At 42.8% G+C, this 21,683-nt stretch overlaps 1 protein-coding gene across 1 annotated transcript in view; it reads right to left on the bottom strand.

Moving 5' to 3' along the window:
* The window catches only part of CPQ (carboxypeptidase Q), a 204,663-nt gene that overhangs the window by 150,285 nt on the left and 32,695 nt on the right, over positions 1–21,683 (bottom strand). The window contains exon 3 of the mRNA XM_081116483.1: positions 9,004–9,211. Coding sequence (XP_080972609.1) covers positions 9,004–9,211 — 208 coding nt within the window. The remainder of the gene's footprint in view (positions 1–9,003; positions 9,212–21,683) is intronic.

Genomic DNA, 21,683 nt, shown 5'->3' with positions numbered 1-21,683 from the left:
CAGTAAAGATCCATTTCACAGCCTCTTTTCTTAGCAGGAGAAGAGATGGCATTTCATTGCCCTCTCCTCCCTGGAGATTAAAAACCAAGCCCCAGAGGAGAGCCAGGCAGGCAGCTGATGTATAGGCTCCTTCCCTGCTGAGGAAGGAAACAAAGCCTGTGAAAAGCTCGCCTCTTCCCAAGGTGAGGCTGCATTTCCGAGACAGTGCTCCTGGCACGCCTCGCTTTGCTAGAAGTCCTATCAGAATGAGCGGAGCGGCACTAGCATGTGGCATTTAGAAGCTCACTGAATAGTCTAACCCTTAAAAATAGCTCTTTGAAATCAATAAAAACATATTAAAAAAAAGTGTCGGTATACTAAAATATCAAAAGGCTAGGGAAAATTCCAGATTAAAGGAGACTAAAGATACACGGCAGCTAAATGTAGTGTATGTCTTTGATTGAATTCTAAATTTTAAAAAAAGCAGGGACATTACTGAGAGTGGGAGATTATTGGGAAATCAAAATATGCATGGACTATGCATTATGTAGCATTTATATAACAATGCTAAATTTCATTGTAGGAAAATGGTCTTGCATTATGCTAGAGAAGGTGGTCCTTACTGCGAAATGCACGTTAGTATGTTTATGGATAAAGTGCTCTCCTGGCTACACCTGCCTACTCATGTAAGTTCAGAAAATGAGAGAGATCGTGTGCAAATGTGGCAAAATGTAAAATACTGACTGTGGATGAAGGGCATGTGATAAATTAAATCAAACCAAGTCTTGATTTTGAGGTTGGCACATCTGCTGCTTCCTCCCTAGGTCTTGGGGAGCTGCCAGTATGGGCAAAAAAATCGATAAATTAAAAGTCATCAAAATTTAAAACTTCTCATCAAAAGTTAAGCCAGAGAACAGACAAAGAACAGGCAAGACACGAACTGGGTGAAAATATTTGCAAAACATATGTCTGAGAAGATGTGAACTCATACCTAGAACATGCGAAGAATGCCTGCTACTCAGTATTTTTAAAACAACCCAACTATAAAATGGGCAAAATTCACGAGCAGACTTTTCAGAAAGGAAGACAGAAATGACCAAGGAGCACGTGAGAGCGCGCTGGGCACCATTAGTCAGCAGGGCCGCGCCGATCAGCACCCCGCGAGGTGCCAGCCGACACCCGCCAGAGTGGCTAATATTAAACAGACTGACGCCCCCACATTTCAGTGAGTGTGGAGCAACCTGAACCCTCACGCATAGCTGGTGGCGATGTAACATGGTGTCGCCTCTCTGGAAAAAGTTAGGCAACTTCTTTCAAAGAGTACATGAGTCATTTCAACTTTACCACAGATTCATATTTTTCAAAAAAAAGAAAGTTGGGGGAAAAAAATCTGTGATGCTTTAGAATGTGGCTTCAGAAAATAGACATGATTCAGTATCTATTGGTTTACAGTTGGTTCTCTATTCTCTTGACCTTAGATCATTTTTCTTAATAGTTACTCATTCAAAAAAAATCTTGAGTTCCCACCATGGACCCAGCCATCTCCTGTGTACTGAGAATATAAAGTTGTACAGGAAAGACAGGCTCCAGTCCTCATGGAATTTATATTGTCATAGAGAGGCACATATTAAGCAAGTGGATCGAGAGGAGAGTAGATAGAAAGAAGTTACCAGAAGTTATTAGGACTCTGAGTACACAGTGGAAGTACTAGGTAAGAGAATTTGAGAGAGTTCTACTCAGGGTAGTCGGGGAAGGCCTCTAAGGAAAAAAACGAAACAAAAACAAAAATAAACAAAGAAATTTTTCAGTTGAGATCTAAAGATTGAAAGGGAGTCAGTCATACAAAAAGCTGGGAAAGCAGCATTCCAGACAAGGGTGGAAAAGAGCCTGGGAGGTGTTTAAAATAAAACACTTGGGGCATTTTGGTCAGCTGGCCACTGACACCTGGTCCAAGTTACATCTTAGGTATGACACCCAGGAACAGTACCAAGCAGTCAACGTAGGCCGGAAAGGGTGGAAAAGACAGGGGAGAGTTTTAAGTCAAAGACTGAGGGAGACTACAATAGTGAGTTCCTGAAAGGGGGCGTTCAACAGAACCAAGCCCTCGGGAGCCCACACTGAGGAGTGCTGTGGATCTGCTGCTTTTTAAGGTAAGTCGGTTCACATCAACCTACCTGCTTAGTCCTGTCATTATCTAGTGATGATAACAACAATGCCGACCATAATTCAGTCATAATTCACTGATTACTCCCCCCGTGTCAGGTTCTAGCTCTAGTGCTTGGTTTCATTTAATTCTCTCAACCTCTCTAAGAGGGAAACCCTATTCCGCCCATGTTTCAGATGAGAAAACAGGCTGGGAGTGGTTAGGCTATGTACATAAGGTCACACAACCTCCAAGTGGCAGAGCCTGGGTTTGACCCAGGTCTGATTCCAAATCCCACTCGCTATATTTTTAATTTTGTAAGTCTCCAAATCCTCCTGGCAGTACCTCCTGTTTGGTACTTTCTTCAGGCGGCTAAAGAAGCTGAAGCGTTCATTTGGATGCAAAAGGACTTTAGTAAGACTTGTCTTTAGCTTTGATGAGCGCGAGAGAGAACACAAAAGCACATGCAATTGTAAAAGACTGACTTGATGCTACTCAGAATTACTTTGGTTCATATGCTACACTAGACATTTCTCAAAGGGCACTGCACGAGCAAACAACATTGTCATAATCCTGAAACCTCCATTCAAAATGCATTAATTTCTTTTTATGAGTAGAGATTCAGAAAAACATGCCACAGTGACGTGATCCTTAAGCATTTGCCTTCGATAATCAGAAAGCTGGAAAATGGATGGCGAACATTTATGTACATTTTAAAATTATAAACGCAAAATAGCAGCCAAGAATAAATTTTTATATCAAGGTTATAAACTGATGAAAAATGACAGTTGGTACTAGGAATGCAAACAGATCATTAATTATAGCGGCTTCACAAGGCACCGTCGTGATAGGCAATTTGCAATACTTCACCAAAATTTACATAACTATATAGCCTCCTCTCTGATTCCAGAGATTCTGTTTTCAATAAGTAGCAATTCAAAAGGTTAGTCTCCTCATCTGTATTATTATTCAACTTCTGTAGATGTGAAATGGCAACACCTTGAATTTACATGTTATGGAACCAGACAGGCTGCTTCCAAATTCTTTTCACTCATTCATTCCAGCAGGACTGTGAGCCTGGTGCTGGGCAGACCCTGGGGCTGAGCAGATAAATGAAAAACAGTATGTCTCCAGGATAACTTCCAACCCAGAGAGAGAAACAGACTAGTAAACACGTAACCCCCCAGAGTTTGGACAAACGAAAGAGGTAGAGATCAAAATGGCTATGTGACATTAGGGGATGTCTCCCAACCAGAGAGCTGCAATTACAATAGTGATATTAAATAAATTAAAATTTTCTTTCTCTTTCTCTTCCTACCTTCCTTTCTTCCTTCGTTTCTTTTTCCTCCCTTCTCTGCCTCCCTTCCTTTCCTGCCTCCCTCCCTCTTTTATTCAACAAGCAAAACTGGAGACTGATAGCACTCAACGTACATGTAACACCATGGTCGAGGCAATAATGACATCTCTAATCCTCACCAAATGCCAGGAAGAAGGTACAGTTATTTCCCCCATTGCACAGGTGAAACTGAGGCACAGAATGTTTGCACAGTTTGCCAAGGTCACACATCTGGCCAGTGGCTGAACAAAGACCCGGGCACTGCGCCTGCAGAATTGGGGTGCTGGAGTCCACTGCCTGAGCCTATCCATCAGGAGGCAGTGTGCCTGTCACACTACCTGAAGCAATAATAAGGACTCAGTGGTTAAAGAACATTTAGGAATTTCTAACAAAGGCCTCTAAACAAAGAATCTGCCTTTCAAAAATCAGAGAGAGGCGGGGGGAGCGAGATGAGAAGAAAAAAATGGCAGCCTTCAGTGTTCCTCTCCTCTGGTCTCCCCCGTTGGGAGCACAGTGGCCTCCACCTGCATAAGTGATGAGGACTGGCATTCTGCTTGATTACTGTGCATCTGTCAGTAGCCTCAGAGTGAATTCAGCAAACACAAAATAAGGAAGGAAAAGAACCTACTAATCGATGCTGACCCAGTTGCATTATTGTGAGTCACCGGTAGTTTCCTTATTTTGTAATCACAGGCAGGCACATGTGCCCCCTGAATGCAACAATATTTCAAAACAATATAAATCAAGCTTGATAGCTAATTATGCTAAGGTCACACCAAAGAACTAAACCACCGGGACATCAAAAATCCTAAAAAGTCGAAGTGTGAAGTAGCAGCATTAATTTTCTCCCATAAAAAAATCAATGGGAGGGGGGATAGCTTTTTTACTCTGAGAACAAACTGGCTTTCCAAAGTCATCCAAAATAAACCTCTTAAGACATTTCATCTCTGCTCTGAATGTGTTAAGCTGGCCCTCTGATTACAGAAATGTTCATGTTAAATCTCATCAAGATGAAGAATGTTACATAAATTGTAATGTCTTTAATCAGAGCCCTCTTTGAAGCTATTTAACGCTGCGCTGTAGCCCAAAGAGTGCCTATATCACATCATTTATGGACTCTATTAATTATCATCACAGGGATTGATTTACACTTTTTCACGGCGCTCTCACCAGATGGTACAGCGCACTCCATAGACATCACCTGGACACACTCCTGTCTCCCCAGCTGAATGTTTAATCAGATCTTAGTCGTCTTCACACTGGGTTGCATCTCTTCACTACATCTCTCAACAGAGCACACAAATGCCAAGTGATAGAGGACATAAACCAGCAGCATTTACAAAGCCAACTTCTATCAACAACTCATTCCCACCTCAATGAATTCTTACCCAGTGTGGTGATGCAATTTTCACAGTAAAGGGAAAGGACAGCCTTTTGCTCCCTTTGCTGATTAAAATTTAGTCTGTGTTCAATTATCTTGGGCAATGGAGAAAATAACTAGAAAAAAATGTATATTTGGCAACGGGAGTAGGACAGACAAGTTGGCCTCAACAGAATTACTTTCTAAATTATATTTTACTTGGGCTAATATAAAAATTACATTGCCTTCTTGAGCTCAGATGTTGAGAAAGCAGGAGGCAGAAGTCCCAAGGTGTAGCGCACTGCAAGAAAGCCAGCCTAGAATTTTAAATTGCCTTGGGTGATCCAAAAAGTGTATAATAGAGAAATGGAAATGCTTAACGGTTTTTCTAACAAAATATAAAAACGGGATTAATGGTACTGTTTCATAGTCGGTTCAAATTCAAAATGTCTAAGAGCCAAACTGATCATGTTGCCTTCAAATCAGCTCCCTCTCCTGAATCTGTGTTCCCTGTCATTCTCCAGACCCCACGCTGGGTGGAGGGAAAATGGGAAACTGAGGCAGAGTGGAGAGGGCACATCTCAGCAACAAAAGGACTCGGTAGCTAATTTCCTTGGGGAAGTTTACCGATGTCGCCAGGTCTGGTTTTCCCCTACAAACCACAAATCCCCATTTTTATGTACAACTCATGATGTTAAAATATTGGGCTGAACTGAATGCAGATTCATCCCACCGTTTCTGATCCTTGCCTACTGTAAACTTTGACTCTTCCTCCTTCCCCATCAAATGTAACCAGTCCCCGAGTTCTGACAATTTTTTCATACTGTCCCTCCAGCTGTCCCTTTCCATTCCCATTGCCATCATCTCTGCCCTCGTTATTTCACATCTGCATTATTAGGACAGTATTCAGTCTTCTCTTCTCAAAGCATGCTACGCACAGTCACCAGACTGATCTTTCTAAAACAGCTTCAACTTGCATCAGAATCACCTGGGGGGCTGGTTAAACCACAAGCCCCACACTCAAGCATTTTTTAACTTAATGGGTCTCAGATGGAGCCTGACAGTTGGCATTTCAACAAGCTCCCAGGTTAGGTTGAGGATCTCACGCCACAATTATATTTCTCTGATCTCCTATGAAACCTTCTGGCTCTGGCCAAATTGGTCCACTTGTGTATTACCTGCTGCGTTAAGTGGCCAAGATTTGAAGTTGTTTGAAGGAAAATTTGTCTACCCTCCCAAAGCACGAACCCAAACGACCTCCAAGACATTATGACACAGAGTATGCACAGGACGGCGTGGGACTGCCAGAAAGAGGTATCTCACCTGGGCTGGAGGGGGACATCAGGGAGGGCTCCCCAAAAGAAAACACACTTAAGATGAATCTTGAGGGACACTGTGAGACAGTGACAAAGAATATAGAAGGCTGAGGAGGGGAAGGTACTTGCAAAGTCACGAAACTTTGAGGAAGTGTGATACAGTGGGAAAGCGTGAGTGATTCCTGGCTACTAGAATGTAGAGTGATGTTGGGAAATGGAGCTGCTCAACATGTATTTGTTGAAATGACTGAACCCAGGAGACATGGTAACTACTAGAAAGAACAGATAGGGGGGAAAAAGTCATCAAGGACATCTAACCTAAAAGGCAGAATAGATGACATTCTCTTCATGAAGATAGAAAATGCAGGAGAAAGAAGGGAAATGATGAGTTCAATTTTGGAAGAAACTGACACTGAGGTAGCTACGGAACCTGCACAGAAGAATCAGCAGGTAGCTGGACCTCAGGGTCTGGAGCTCAGGCGGTGGTAAGGAGAGGAGAGGTGGCTGAAGCCACAAGCCTGAGAGGGTTGCTCAGGTAGAATATTGTGTCACAGGCCAGGGAAAGAGCCAAAGAGAAAAGATACTGGAAAAGTAGTCAAGAGATAAAGCAATATGATGGCCTGAAAAATGTCCATTTGACAACTAGTCAACTATTTGTGACCTTAACAAGTTCCATTTCAATACTGGCAAAAGCCAGGTTCAAATGGTCTGCAGAGTGAATGGGAGGTGAAGACTGAGAGAAAAGAAGGAATATAAAATATTCCTTAAGGGAAATCAACCCTAAGAAACAATCGGCTAGAAGTAGACAAAGAGACAGAGTTTGTTTCATTTGGTTTTAAGTCTTCAGGATACAAGACTTATACAAGCAAATATGCTGAATTCCCTGAACTTTTACTTCCCTGCCTATAAAGTAGGGATAATTGCTCCTTCTGCTTGGTCTATCGGGTTGTTGTCAGAACAAATAAGATGACATATGTGGAAGATTCTAATCTAAGTACTAAGTAAAGGGCAAGGTTATTACGTATTTATAAATGTTGAAAATATGAAGTTATAAAAGTCAAGAGTCCAGTGAAATATGGTTGGCTATAAAATCAAGAAAAATATAATCAGTCTAGATCTAGAAATATTAATAAAAATGTCTCCTTAATACACACTACAAGTTGCTGACCCCAAATCTTAGAGGCTACAGATTTTTAAGTCTTATGCTAGATGAAATTCTTCTGGGGCTCATGGGTTATAGCCCGGGTTTCCAAACGTCTTCATTACACCAGAAAGAAAAAAGTAAAAAGCCAATTAACCCTGGCAGACGGCAGTGCATTAAGTCATCTGGGAGTTTATTAGTCTTATGAGTAGCAGTCCTTAAATAAATATTGCTGGCAGTCACCCAGTTTCACAAAGCAAAAGGCTAGCTCCATAATTTAGGTCTCATGACCAGTGAAATCATGGTGAATGGCAACCGCTCTCTCAGTATGTTATTCTAAGGGGTGACTGAGGTGTTCTGGGATGTCGGCTAGCCATTTTAGGACTTCTGTCCTGGGAAGATTTACCATCCAAAAGAGTATGGTCCAGTCATCATTTCACTAACCACCAAACCTTTAAAGACTCTACAAAGAACGTTATTTTTAGCACTATGACATAAATGGACTAGATTTTCTCTCATAAAACTTCCAACAAGTGGTCTTAACATGTCCCATCGTCTTCTTCTGGGAAGATACCTTAACTCCCATAAAAGAAGAAAGTCCCTTTCCTCTCTTCTCTGCACTTTTGGACAACTCCCTCTGACTTGGATTCCTCGTTGCTAATGTGTCCTCTTCAGTTATTTTATTTTCAAGGGTATATGATGCTAATTAAAGTCAAGTAGCTGTGCTTCCAGCTCCAAATAGTCATTGTGCAGAATAAACTTTCCTTTAATAGATAACTAAAGATCCAGTCTTGAGACCCAAATCAACCCTACTTGCAATTATTTTTGCATTTTTAAAAATCTGATAGAGACCAGGCTACAACACCAAAATGCTGCTTCCTTCATCCATGTTTCTCCCACATTTTATCCATAATGTGTGACACTGCCATAGGTAGCTGCTCAACTAGCCAGATGTCTGCAAGCCAGTTTTTAGACCTTTTATCCACTTCGTGCTGAATTTCATCCTAAGACTGAGGGCCAGTAGAGCACTTTGCAAACTACCTCAATCAGAACCACAAAGAAAAAGACACAACTCACGTTGCCCTCAAATAATACCACCAAACATTTATATAGACCTTTTTAGATAATCAAGCATCTTTCACAAGTTTACCTCATGTATCCTTAAAATAATTTTGCAAATTTTTGACTCTTCACCATCACCAATTAATAGAGGAGAATGCTGAGGCCCAGAGAGTTTAAGAACATTTCCCAAGGCCACACAGGTGGTTGAGAGCTGAACCAGTTCTCTAGCCAATGTCCTCTGCTTCCCCAATTCTTTCCACTGCGCCATAGCTGGCCCATCACATATCCCTCTATATTCTCATTTCACTTCTCTAGCAACAATGGAAAGAGCCTGGCTTTCTCTGAAGTCATTGAGTCTTTGAAGAGACACAGCCATGAGTTCAGTTTTCCCACTAATGAAAGCACATAATATATTGGTTACATAAGGAACGTTATGGGGTCATCACAAATGTGGAAAGCTTTTTAAAGGAACACACAAATGATGCCTGGAATCCTGAAAAGGCCAAAGAAGACATTACCATCAAATAACCAACCGTGGACCTGGGGGAAATTCCATGAGCATCAGTGTTTTCATTTGAATGGCTTGTTTTTATTTCACGAGGGCTTCTCTTTCATGGAAAACTCGAGGTTTTTTTAAAAGGATTTCAAATTAACATCATGACAAACCTGTAGATGGAGAAGGGAGTCACGGACCGAATGAGGGATGCCAAAGCCCCCACTTTGGCAGCTTCCACGGCGCCCCGGACGCGGTATCGCACTGTACTGGAGTAGTTGGTAAAAGGCTGATTATAAACAACAATCTTCCCTTTTGCTTCTTGGGCCCTTCTCTTCAGCTCATCGAAAGAGGTCACCACCAGAACTTCTGCGATAATGCCTAGAAATAAAAGTCACAGGAGATTAACTTATGGTTTCTGATCAGCCACATTGAATTGGCACGAAAGGTCACATACGCTCTGTCTGCCACATCTGGAAAACTGGTTTAAGTAGACCAAAGTTTTACAGCCAGTTGCCATGGGAGAAAGATTGTGGGGGTTAGCCAGTTTCCCAAGAGCGAGAAAAGGCATTCAAAATAATGTCACCTACGACTCATAAGGTTTTTCAACTCATTTGACCAGCTGGTATTAAATCACAAATGGCTTGAAAAGATAGGGTGTTTTTTTCCTTCTTTCCCACCCTACGAAGTCAGGAGTTTCACAGAATGACATTAATTATTTATAAAGAAAATGCATTTTAGGAAGCTCCCCTTGGAATTAATGAAACATATTTATCTTTTCATAAAACTATTTTGATACGTTGCTATACAACCTTCAACATCATACAAAGGATGGCCATTCATGAAGAATGTTCTTAGAAGCCAATGATCTTCATTAACTTTGAACTAATAGCCAATGTAATCTCTCCCAAGAGCCACAAAAGTCAGCTTGTTTTCTTTGCTCCTTTGCACAAAACATTCTTTAAGGATGTGGAAATTTCCCAAGCTTCTCAGTTTACAGTACGTGTACACACCAGCTACATCACGATTCTTCAGATAAAATTTTCGAAGATGTTGTATAGCTGTCCTATGATCCTATGGTCTCACTTAGAAGAGGCACGCTATCCTTCCTCATACCACAGGTCCTGCCCTGATTAGGGAACAGGGTTTCACAGGTTCTGAGAAGTCATTCAAAAACTGCCAGACCACTGACGATCCAATTTTATGGAGCAATTAGAGTAACAAAAAACAAAAAAAATATTTAGCAACAAAGGCCAGATGCAGTGGCTAAATATAACCACCTAAAAGGAAGGGGCAGGCGCCTACTGTTTTGTGGCTTCAGACACGCAGTCGTGAAATATGTCAGTAAAACCCAAAGTATCAACATATATTTGGCATCCTTCCTTAGTCTTGCAAACTAGAGAACTGGGTTTTTCTGGAAGCTTAACAGATGTCATTAAAATATTAACTGTTACTTGAAAAATCCTTTTAAAACACACTGCAGTTATAAGAGAATTTCTGCTTTCAATATAGACTCCATCACAACAGACCCTTCAGGCAGGCTCCTCTCCCACTCTATTTCCACCGTACAGACTGAATTTGTACTATTACTTTAAAGTGATTGACTGCAGATCTATAAGCATGTCTCCACCAACATTCAGAACTCAAAATTTAATTTATAATATAAAAAAAAAGCAATGTACAATTATGAAAAGTAAGGAAGCCACTAGCTTTTTCACATGATAAATATGTGCCGAACTACAAATAACGGTTTAGCTAGACAGATTTTGAGAATCATAACTTTCCGAAATCTAGAGTTACCTTGAAACTTGACTGGCATTATTATTGGCATAGTATGAGGATTCTGTTGATGGCTTTCAGCTGTTCCTAATCAAAAACAGATTCAATGGTTTAACTAAGGGATGTCCTAGCAATGGGATAATTTGGCATCTGGACTGGAGCCACTAGAAATGAAGCCAAATTTCTATAAATTTTTATAGGCCACTGCAAAATTCAAGTCATACAAGGGTGGTACTTCTCTCCGGTCTATGCTTCAAGCTCTTTTAACAAATGAGAGAGTGATGGAGTGCTGAAGAGCCAAAACCTAACCTGGACACCACAGTTGCCAATGCAAGTCACTGGTAATAGCTATGGGTCAAAGCCTGTCACCGTGACCTTAGAGGAGGTGTTCAAATTCATCTGTTTTCCTGAACACTAAGCACCATCTCTGATTCTTCTGTCTCCTTCATCCCCCAAGTCTAGTCAATTCTCGAACACTAATAATTTTACCTCTTAAATAATGATTGGACCCAGGTCCCCTCCTCCACCCATCACAGTCGCTCACATCAGGCCCTTATTATTTCTCTTTTGAATTGCTACGAATCTTTCCTCCTGCAGTCACCCAGCGCCACGGCTGCCCGAGCCTCCAGCCCGGGACCCGCAGATTAAACCTCAACAGAGCTGCCAGAGTGAACTGTTCCAACTGCTGAAAAGTCAGAGCGGCCTGTGTCCCCATCTCCCCGCCCCCCTTCATCTACAGACCGGTCAAAGACTGTGTCTCTACGCACACAGGACCCCTGTGCTTTCAGATTCCGCCAACAGTAAACTTGAAAGCTCCCATTCGTCATGCAAGTTCACTTCCATGTCCTTGTCACACTATGGTACAACTTGTCATGTTGACCCCATTCTCCCAATTTCGTCACGTGACAAACACCTATTTGTTCCTCAGGTTGTCATTGAAAAAAATCACTCCTTCAGGAAGCATTCCCTGGCCTCTGGCCTCTTGTCTCATCCCCGACCCCTGACCCCAGGGGAGGCTGGCTCAAGCGGCACCCTACTCTGGACTTGGAGAGTGCCCTGGGCATACCTGGGCATTGGACAGTGAAACTCTGCCTGGTTATGACTCTCTCAGCTACTTAAACTAGGATCTCCTCGGGGTTTGGGGCCATTCTCGCTTTTGTGTGAATCTCCTGGGCCTGACCCAGTGCTTGGCTATGAGCAGCAGTTAGTCAATCAACACCTCCTTGGACGGCACTGCTCTGAATACGGGACCATCGCCTGGGCCTAAAGCACGCCCACAGGAGTGTCATTTTACCTTTCAGGTTTGAGCGCTCTCCCGCGGCTGCTCAGAAGTCCGATTCTCCTGCCACCCAGCGCCCAGCCGCACAGCAGCCAAGCACAGAGGCCTGGGGCGGGCAGAACAGAAACACGGGCACCGAGTCTGAAAACTCACCACGCTCTGCCTCTCTCTTAGAGCCTAGTTACCCTCACTTCACGCAAAGTTCTCAGCCTAGTATGTAAGCCTAGAAACTATTAGAAACTGAGAATGACAGGGAGAGAGGGGTTTGGGAGAGGATGGCAATAGTACAAGAAAACAGCATGTAAAAGAGCGGGCACTGATAGAATTTTACGCCACGTTGGAAATGCTCGATCGCTGTGATAGCACAGCAGCCGTCAGGCACACATGGCCACTGAAAACTTTAAATGTGACTCATGTGATCAGAAACTGGGTTTTTAATGTCATTTAGTCTAATTAATTTATATTAAAATGTAAATAACCATATGCGTGCAGTGGCTGCTCTGAAGAACTCGCAATCACACAGGCTCAGCACCTCTGCCGGCCTTGCGAGCCCGGCTCCACGCAGCTCCATGAAGGCGTGACCCGTGGCCGTGGCCTCCCGCGAGGTCACAGACCAGGAGGACCCTATTCACACACTTCATTTGGAAAGGCAGGGGGTGTACAAACACTTAAGGAAGCTTTTTGCTCCAGTTGAATAAAATAAAACCAGGCCATCTGGAAAACATCGCTCTACAATATCAGTGTGTGTTTCGAGACGTCACACAAAGGAGATACCCGTGTGCTCCTACAGATCAGCAGGCTCTGCTTCCCTTCTCCGCTCCCATCTCCCTTCCTCCCGTTATCCCCTTCTAAGAAACAGCACACGAGAGCCTCCAAGAACTCACAGCCAGTGTCCTAGTCGCCGTGAGGCCCGCCCAGGCCTTGTTTATAACCGCAAACCGCTCCCAACCCTTACCCGCCTAATTTTTCAGAGAATTTATCAGCATCCAGCTGCATTCACTACAATAGGGTGCGCTCGTGGCGGGTAGAAATGCTAGTCTGTTTTATTTATTAATGTAACCAAAGCGCCTGAAATGGTGCTCGACACATAATGCATGAAATTCACATAGACTCACAGGCACAAATACACACATGCGTATACTGAGTGAATGAAAATAAACCAAAAATATAAAAGTATAACAGCACCCCATCCCTGGTCACCCTCCAAAAATGCATGCTTCCAAGGAAATTGTGTATTTCTGTATATTCTGTCGGAATAGCTGATGATAATAATGAAAATAATAATAGCCATATCTGAGTGTCCATTGTTTACAGTACTGCTCACAGCAACTCTGCAGATGGGTTACAAGGGGGAAACTGAGGAGCTGCGAGGTACTGAAGCCCAGACATGAAGTATTGGTTTTCTGAATCCAGGGCTCATGTTCCTCCTACTAACTGCATTGCTATTTTCAAAAATGTGAAATATATCAAAGAAAATCTGAGGCTTTTTATCCCAAGAGGATTAACAAAGGAGAAATAAAGAGATATATTAAGTCCGCTAAGTCATCAGGTTCTCTTCCTTAGTCCACCCAGGATCCTGCTCACACGTCGGGATGCTGTTATCACCCCAGGTCCCAGTCCATTAATAGGGGCGGGGCGGGGAGGGGAGGGGTGCTTCCCTCCAGGACAGTCAGCAGGCTGGTGGAGGAGTGAAACAGACTGTGGTAGATAATCCTGAAGAAAATGTGGGACTGATGCTAAAAAAAAGTTCTTTTTATAAAGTGACTCTCTTGGCTCCAGCTGATTACGTGCCTAAAACTCCTCAGGCTCCTTTTCATTCCCTGCACCTAATTTTCCAAGTTGATCGATTTATTTTTTGGCGTGATTACTGCCGCGGCCTCCTTGCCGACAGCAGCTACTGTGGCTCCAGCCGTTTAGCCCACGGAGAACTGGATGAGATTCCAGCTGCAGTCTCCTGACTTGACTCCTCCCAGGAACAGTTAAGAACAGGGAGATGGTGAAGCGAGGATTTTATGTTTTGTGCTATTAAAAGGAAAAGACTACAGACAGAAAAACATGTCTCTGGGGCTCAACTCAGTGGGGTATGTTTTAGGAAACGGAGTCTGATTTCAGAAGACTGAACCCTAAACTGGAAACCCTTCAGGCCCACGCGAAAGGACGCCTAGCTTCTTCCTCTCGTCACATGCGCTTATTGCGAGAGCACCACTAGGTCTGACCGGGCCCAGGTTCACGGCTGGCCGCTCCTGAGCTCAGCCACGGAGAAAGGAGAAGACTTGTTCTTGGAAACAGTGTTTTGGCCTGAAATGGTAAGGAAATTGCAAACTCATGGCAAGACAGATAAAAGAACATTGGAGCAGTCCTTTTTGAGTGTCCATTTATTTATGGAGAATATTATGGTGGTAGAACATGTTTTTCATGAAAGAAGAAGCCTTAGAGATTCAAATTCATTCAATAAATTTACAGCCCTCCTACTGGACGGGGCCTCGTGCTGGGCGTTGGGGACGATACAAACTTGAGTAAGTTTCAGTAATATCTTTGAAAATTGTATAACCTGGGGGAGGAACGTAGGTAAACAATACCTTTAAAAAGAGCACAGAATGTCACAAGTGCTACATGAATGTACAAAGTAAAATTTCATGAAACAACAACATAACCCAATATTAATTCTGATGGGGGAACCAAGGAAGCTTCCCATAGGATAAAACTTTAAGGGGGCCTTAGAAGATTTCATTCACTAGGCTGAAAATGAAGAAAGGGGCATTCCTAATAAAGAACAAAGAAGGGAAGGCAGAAATAGATCGAATATCCGTTCATTTACCATGAGTAGGAGGCTTCCAGCTAGGCCCCAGAGCAGAAAAGGGGATGCTCTAAAAATCTCATTTTTAAGCAAGACATGTATGGACCCCCTGTCCTCATGCTCTTAATTCTAAGAAGGCAAGAAAATCAGTCCCCTTGAAACAGATGTCGGGGGGAAAATGTTAAACTCAGCTATTCATTGAGTGAAAGAAGAGTGAGAGTCGAAGCACAACTGCAATGATAGCTGGGGGGGTGTGACCCTCCCCTCCACTGTCTCCTGAGATTGGGCTCAAATTAAACCTGTCCGTCAGCCTGGCGAGCAAGCCCAGACCCGACTCCATCAGCACCCACAGGCACAGGAAATTACCATCTTCTCCAGAGAGGCAGCTGTCTGCCTGACAGAGGCCCACCCGAGGAAGAGCCACCAGGAAAGCAACCTGTCTGCTCTGACCTCTAAAACAGAGAATTTACACATCTGTTTGTAAAATGGAGAGGCACCTACCACGGAACCATCAGGTCTAACTTGACGTGGGATGCAGGACACTCAAGGTGCACAGAGACCAACTCAGCCGCAGGAGCAGCAGCAAGCACAGAGCACACAGCAACCCTCAGCGATGTGACCGCTTAGACTCCAAACCGCCTCCACTGGCCGGGTCTCAACATCAAAGGCGCTCACACCTTTGGGAGCCTTCAGTAATTTACCGATTCTATCACAGAAAGCGTTCAGAGTCTAAAGCGTGAGATGCATTGTGCTTAAAACAGGTTGTTGTGAATACGGGTGCTTCCTCCCCAAACCACTGGGCACATTGCCTTGTATTGGTGACTGGTGTGGGCGAGTGAAGGCTCTCGAAAAAGTCATTCTCATCAATCCATCTGTTAAGCAGCAGCTGGAAGGTTCTCTGTACCTCGCTCAGCTTCCAGTGGTATTGAAGGAGTAAAATCCACAGGCCTTAGTGGTGAGGGGGACACAGAGGTGAGTTTCTGGGCGCAGGAGACTAAAACAGGACTATGGTCTGGAGGTCATAGCTGGCAGAGAGGAAAACCTTGAGAGGAGGGCTTAGCGTTTTCCAAGATCAGCCTCTGATTGTCTGTCTCTGGCTGTCCTAGTAGCAAGGCTGTCCCCTCCTGTGTGAACGGTGCTGCCCCGGGCACTTCCGAGGGCCCGGCTCCAGTTCTCAGGGGCTTCGTTATCGAAGGGTCTCTTCTAACTGCTTTCACTCCCCGCCCGTAACTATCCGGGCCCAGGTTTATGTTTGCACCCGAGGCATTCAAAACAGTCTGCCCAAGAAATGCTACCTCCCAATCCCACTAACATTTTGATACCCCAAGCAATATTTTACAGCAATTACTTTCAAAGAGAGTTCTTTATTATTCATGAGGCAAGAGACATAGACCAACCACATTTTTTTATAAACGGCTATAAATTAATACATGCTGTTTAGTGAATAGAACATCATTTTTGAAGGGGCCTTTAATCCTTTTAAAAATTAATGTAAATTTAATAGTAATTAAAGATGAATGGCTGGGAAGCATCTTTGCTATAGTTTGTTAAGCCAGGAAGGATGCCAAACCATCCTGAAAGCACACAAAGCTCTGAGAAGTTACGACGCTGTTCTCTTTTATGTTTGTTTGTTTGTTTTGGAGGAAGGGGAGGGTATAAACAGGAAAATACCTGTGCAAAAAAAAAAAAAAAAGCTATGATGAAATAAAGTAGTGTAAATATTACTATATTTGAATATTGAAAAGAACCCATTTGGTAAAAATGTAATATTTCTCTTTGGGGACTCCAAAGAGAACTGCCTCATAAGAATGTGCAATGGTATATGAAAATAATAATCTACAAAGAAAAGTAATTATTGGGTTAATATCCCAACTATCAGAGTCACTAATGTGGATTTCTAAACAAAGCCCATAACAAATATTTGGTTTATATTCAAGTTCCTCTTTCTGCTTCTTCCGATTTATACAGTCACTCATGGGAAATTCCAATTTACGTAAAGTAAATAAGTGTAAGTACTGCACTTATTACCAAACATTTTCACATTCTAACCAAAAACACATTTGGATAAATATCTGTAAATGCTGCAAAAATTTAGTGGCCCTTGGCGTATTTGAAAGACTAAGTCAACAAGTCAGCAAATTATTTTAAATTGTTTACTAAGATTAGAAGACAGGTTTAAATCACCTTGAAATAGAAATTTATTTATTAAAAATAACTACAGCACTGGCTGATGTAGTTAGAGCATTGGCCTTCACACCGAGGGTCTCGGGTTCGATTCCTGGTCAAGGGAATTTACCTTGGTTGCAGGTTCATTCTCTGGCCCTGGTCGGGGAGCATGCAGGAGTCAACCAATCGATGTGTCTCTCTCACATGGATATTTCTTTCTCTCTCTCTCTCTCTCTCCCTCCCCCTTTCTCTCTCCGGCCCTTCCTTCCACTCCCTCTAAAAAAAAAAAAAAAAAAAAAAATCAATGCAAAAAATATCCTCGAATAAGGATTAACAAACAAACAAAAAAAACCTATAATATAGAGAATTTTTTGCTTTCTATTATAATCCCATCTAATGAATTTAAATGTTTGTATAATATACTATGCCAGTAAAATGTTTCAGTGTCTCTCACATTTTCTTGTCAATTTTTTTATTTTTATCCTATGTCTGAAAGTCATATTTCCTACAATGTTATTTGATGTGTTCTTAATGTACCTCAAAGTTTATATACCTAATTAGGTTTTCTCCCATTCGATTCCAAACAATACCAATAAGGTTAGTAAAGACTAAAAATAATGATGAATTTAGCCAATTAGAGTCCATCAACGGCCTACGGCCTTGATCTGTTACCTAAAAATAAGGTGTAGTCTTCATTCTTTCTATAATCAAGGTAAAATATTATTTTTTTAAATGAAAATATTTATGAAATGCTAGAAGAATGCCACATAGATAATATGCTCCAGTTCAGCCTTTAAGATGTGTGGAAATTAATCTTAGATACAGTGAAATTCTTCCATCCTACGAAGTTCCAAATAAAGACATCAGTAGACTTTCAAAGATCTGGACCATTTTTATTAGCTTAAAAGCGGAAAGTTTCTGTGGTGACCCAAAATTACTTGAACAGACTCTAAAAATGAAATGCAATCACATTCTTATTTTGAAACCTAGCTTCTTAAAGAAAACTGGATGACATTTCTCTAGCCTTCTATGTGACGCTCTCTTGGTTTGTCATGTTACCACTGCTGGGTGCAGTGCCTTCTATCAAGTACTGTGGAGGGTCCAAAGAAAATAAAACAAGAACCAAGTCTTCACAAATTTCACAGACTGGTTTGGCAACTGCTTCAGTGAGAAACAGCGGAGTGAACAGACCTGACGAGGCAATCGATGCCTCTCACAAGCAGATGTTCTAACTAGATGTTCTGACGCGGGCGTTGTAACAAGGAGTCAGGTGAATGTATCACTGCAAAGCTGAGGCTACGCTTAAGCCGCTGCAGGTGAATGGACTTCACCTATTTGCTTGGTTCTGCTTTACTACACTCTAGAGCTGAGAAAGTACGCTCTTCTAATAATAAAATAATAACTCCAGGTGCCAACTGTGCCATTACGTAGCGTGCTATCACATACATACTCCTATTCGTGTCACTCCTACCCAGTAGATAAGACTATTTCCCTCATTTTCTGTTAGAGAAAGCTGAGGCTTACACATTAAGCCACTTATTAAACAAAAAGTAAATTATTAAACAAACGTTACTCTAACCGCTGAGAGGTTAAGATTCCACAATCCAGCACGGCCCCCCCACATTGCCTGGCACACTCCCACTCAGTTATTCTCAGACATTTAGGGCCCATCAGCAAGGTGCTGGGCACTGGGGGTAAAAAATGTGTAAGGTACGGTAATTACTAAAAAAGATTGCTTTCTTTCAGGGAGGTGCTCATGAAAGTGTCATCTGGCAAATGGAATGATGAAGCTAAGAGATCCCCAAAGGTGCAGGAGTGAGGAGGCATCAAGGAGAGCCTTCTGTAGAAGGCGAATTCCAAACGGAGTCTTCCAGGGCAAGCAGGAGTTAGCGGGGTGGGGGGGGAGCCCCAGGAGGGGACGGGAGGGGGCATTCCAGGCAACTTCTTAGCCAGCTTGGCGTTACTAGAGGGTAATGCTCAGGGCAAGACACGAGGCTGGAAAGTTTATTACTCGAAAGCCGAAGCTGAAATATATAAACTCTAAAGGGGAGCTCTTTTGGTTTGTAATAGAATGTTTCTCCTTTCTCTTTCAACAATACATTTTCTATTTTATTTATTTATTTATTTATTTTTTACTTTTCTTTGTTTTATTACCTTCACCTGAGGATATTTTTTCATTGCTTTTTCAGAGAGAGTGGGAGGGGGAGAGAGAGAGAGAAACATCGGTGTGAGAGAGACACGTCGTCGACTGGTTGCCTCGAGCACGCACCCCCACTGGGGCCAGGGATCGAGCCTGCAACCCAGGTACCGGCCCTCGGCTGGAATCAAACCCGCAACCCTTCAGTCCACGGGCAGACGCTCTAACCACTGAGCCTAAGAGGACAGGGCACATTTTCTATTTTTTACAAGCAAACTATTTTACCTACTTCGATTTTTAATAAGCTTTTTATTGAATCATAATCTACAAAGAATAAAATTGATCAATTTTCAGGATACAATTCAGTGAGTTTTGATAAATATATATAGTCATGTAACCACCACCGTCTTCAAGACACAGAGAATTTCTATCGCTTCTAAAAGTTCCCTCAGGCCTATTGCAGTCAGTCAAGCTCCTGTCACCAAACTTTTGTCATTAATAGAACTTCATATAAATGGAATCATATGTATGTAATGTCCTGTGTCTGTCTTCTGTCACTCAGCATAATGCTCTTGAGATTCATCTGTGTCGCGGTGTCCATCAGCCGCCCATTCCTCTGTATCGCTGAGTAGTTTTCCACCGTGAGGATGCATCGAGGGGTGTTTATCCATTCACCAGGTGATGGATATGTGAGTCACTGCCAGCTTTTCATTATTATGAATAGAGCTACAGTGAATATTCACATATGAGCCTTTGTGTGGGCATATGTTTTGACTTCTTTTAGGAATATACCTAACACTGCAGGGTTGTATACTAAGCATTTATTCAAATTTTATAAGAAACTGAATTTTAAATAAGTTGAAACTATGGGGCAATGATTCTTCTTTTTATAAACAAATGCTTCTTTTTAAAAAAATATGTTTTTATTGATTTTTTAGAGAGGGAGGAAGGGAGAGGAATAGCAAGACAGAAACATCGATGAAAGAGAAACATCGATCGGCTGCTTCCTGCACGCCCCCTCCTGGGGATTGAGCCGGAGACCTGGGCATGTGCCCTGACTGAGACTAGAATTGGTGACCTCTTGGGTTCATGGGTGGATGCTCGACCACTGAGCCACAATGGCAGCGCATGATTCTTTATTCTCATTAAAGAACCTTTTGGTCAAACAGCCCAAAGCACTTCTCAAATGTCCTGCCCGGTGCATGTATTTTACATTAGTAGCACAGACTTACGGACCTACCCCCTTGCAGTTTTCAAAGTACATTCACATGTGTGATCCTATTTCACCCTCACAGCAACTCCGTAACATAGTCCTGGTTGACGTTCGGCTGGTATGTGTCAGGAAAAACCTTACCAGACGCGTATGGCATCTGTCTGATTGGCCAAAAGCCAGGCCATGCTGGCTGTCAGATAATGTGAGTATCATTTGTGAAGTAGATAGTACTGGCCCATTTGAAGACGAGAAAACTGAGGCTCAACAAAGTTAAGAATCTAGACCTCCACGAGCCCCTGGAAAAGCACAAGGACAGAGAACACCTACCTAGAGCTTCCAAGCTCCTCTCCTGCCCACCTGGGAAGGAGTAAGCAGTGGGCGCAGGAGGTATCTGGTCTACAGTTAGACTGATGAAAAGGGCACCTGTCATCCTCCAGGTCTTGCACGAGGACTTTGTCCTCTGATGTGCCCAAAGTCAGCTCTAGAGAGTTTTAGCAAAAATGCATCGAATGTCTCTCCCTAAGGAGGGGCAGGAAGAGACAACAAAATCAGAGATGCCAGGAGCCTGCGTCTTTGAGAGGAGAGGGCTGTGAGCCAGGCTCCGCAATGACAGGGACCGGGGATTTTCCACGCTCCGTGTATCCAGGCCCGTTGCGATCCTACGACCAACTCTCGCAGATACCTGGCAGCTGCAGCTCAGCTACCAAGCTCCGCTTCACCGCTTCATGATTTTTGTTTTTCTTTCTTTCGCTAAAAAAAAATATTTAGGTAACGTCAAAGGAGCTTTCCCCCTCGTCTTCATAAAATATAGCCATAGTGTCGCAATCTTACCAACCTTCCCTAAAAACAGCTACCTGATCAACCTTTCGTCTGGTAAAACTGAGTAGCATACAAATGAGGACAAGATCTACATGATCTGGATTCAACAGCAACCCCAAGATGCAGCCATGGTCTCGGAAGAGTAGCAAGGACACCAGAGGCCATAAAAGGTGTATTTTTCTTTGAGGGGTGGGAATCCCTCACATATGTTCGCCCTGACATTGTCCCTTGTCCCAAGCTTAATATGTTCAATATTTGACAAACTGCAGTGGGAAAAGAGCCTTTCAAATCTGAATATAAATGTAGTTTGTTTTAAAGGTTGGTCTGAGTATAAGCACAATCTGTCTTTAAAATTTAGTATCTAAAACGGATCCACCCAGCCAGCATGGCTCAGTGGTTGATTACAGACCTATGAACCAGGAGGTCGCGGTTCGATTCCGGGCCAGGGCACATGCCCTGGTTGTGGGCTTGATCCCCAATAGGGGGCATGCAGGAGGCAGCCGATCAATGACTCTCTCATCACTGACGTTTCTCTCTCTGTCTATAATCAGGAAAACATGATTTTAAAAGACTGCGTGGAGCTTACACGTCCTATTTGTGCCTAATTAGCTGTTCAGCTTTTGTTCGGCCCCGGCGTATCACCCAGAGTGCTGACAAATAAGC

Source organism: Miniopterus schreibersii, assembly GCF_964146895.1.
Source record: "Miniopterus schreibersii genome assembly, chromosome: 17".
Lineage (NCBI taxonomy): Eukaryota > Metazoa > Chordata > Mammalia > Chiroptera > Miniopteridae > Miniopterus > Miniopterus schreibersii.
Note: the sequence above shows the minus strand (reverse complement) of the source record. Positions and strands in the feature narration are given on the sequence as shown.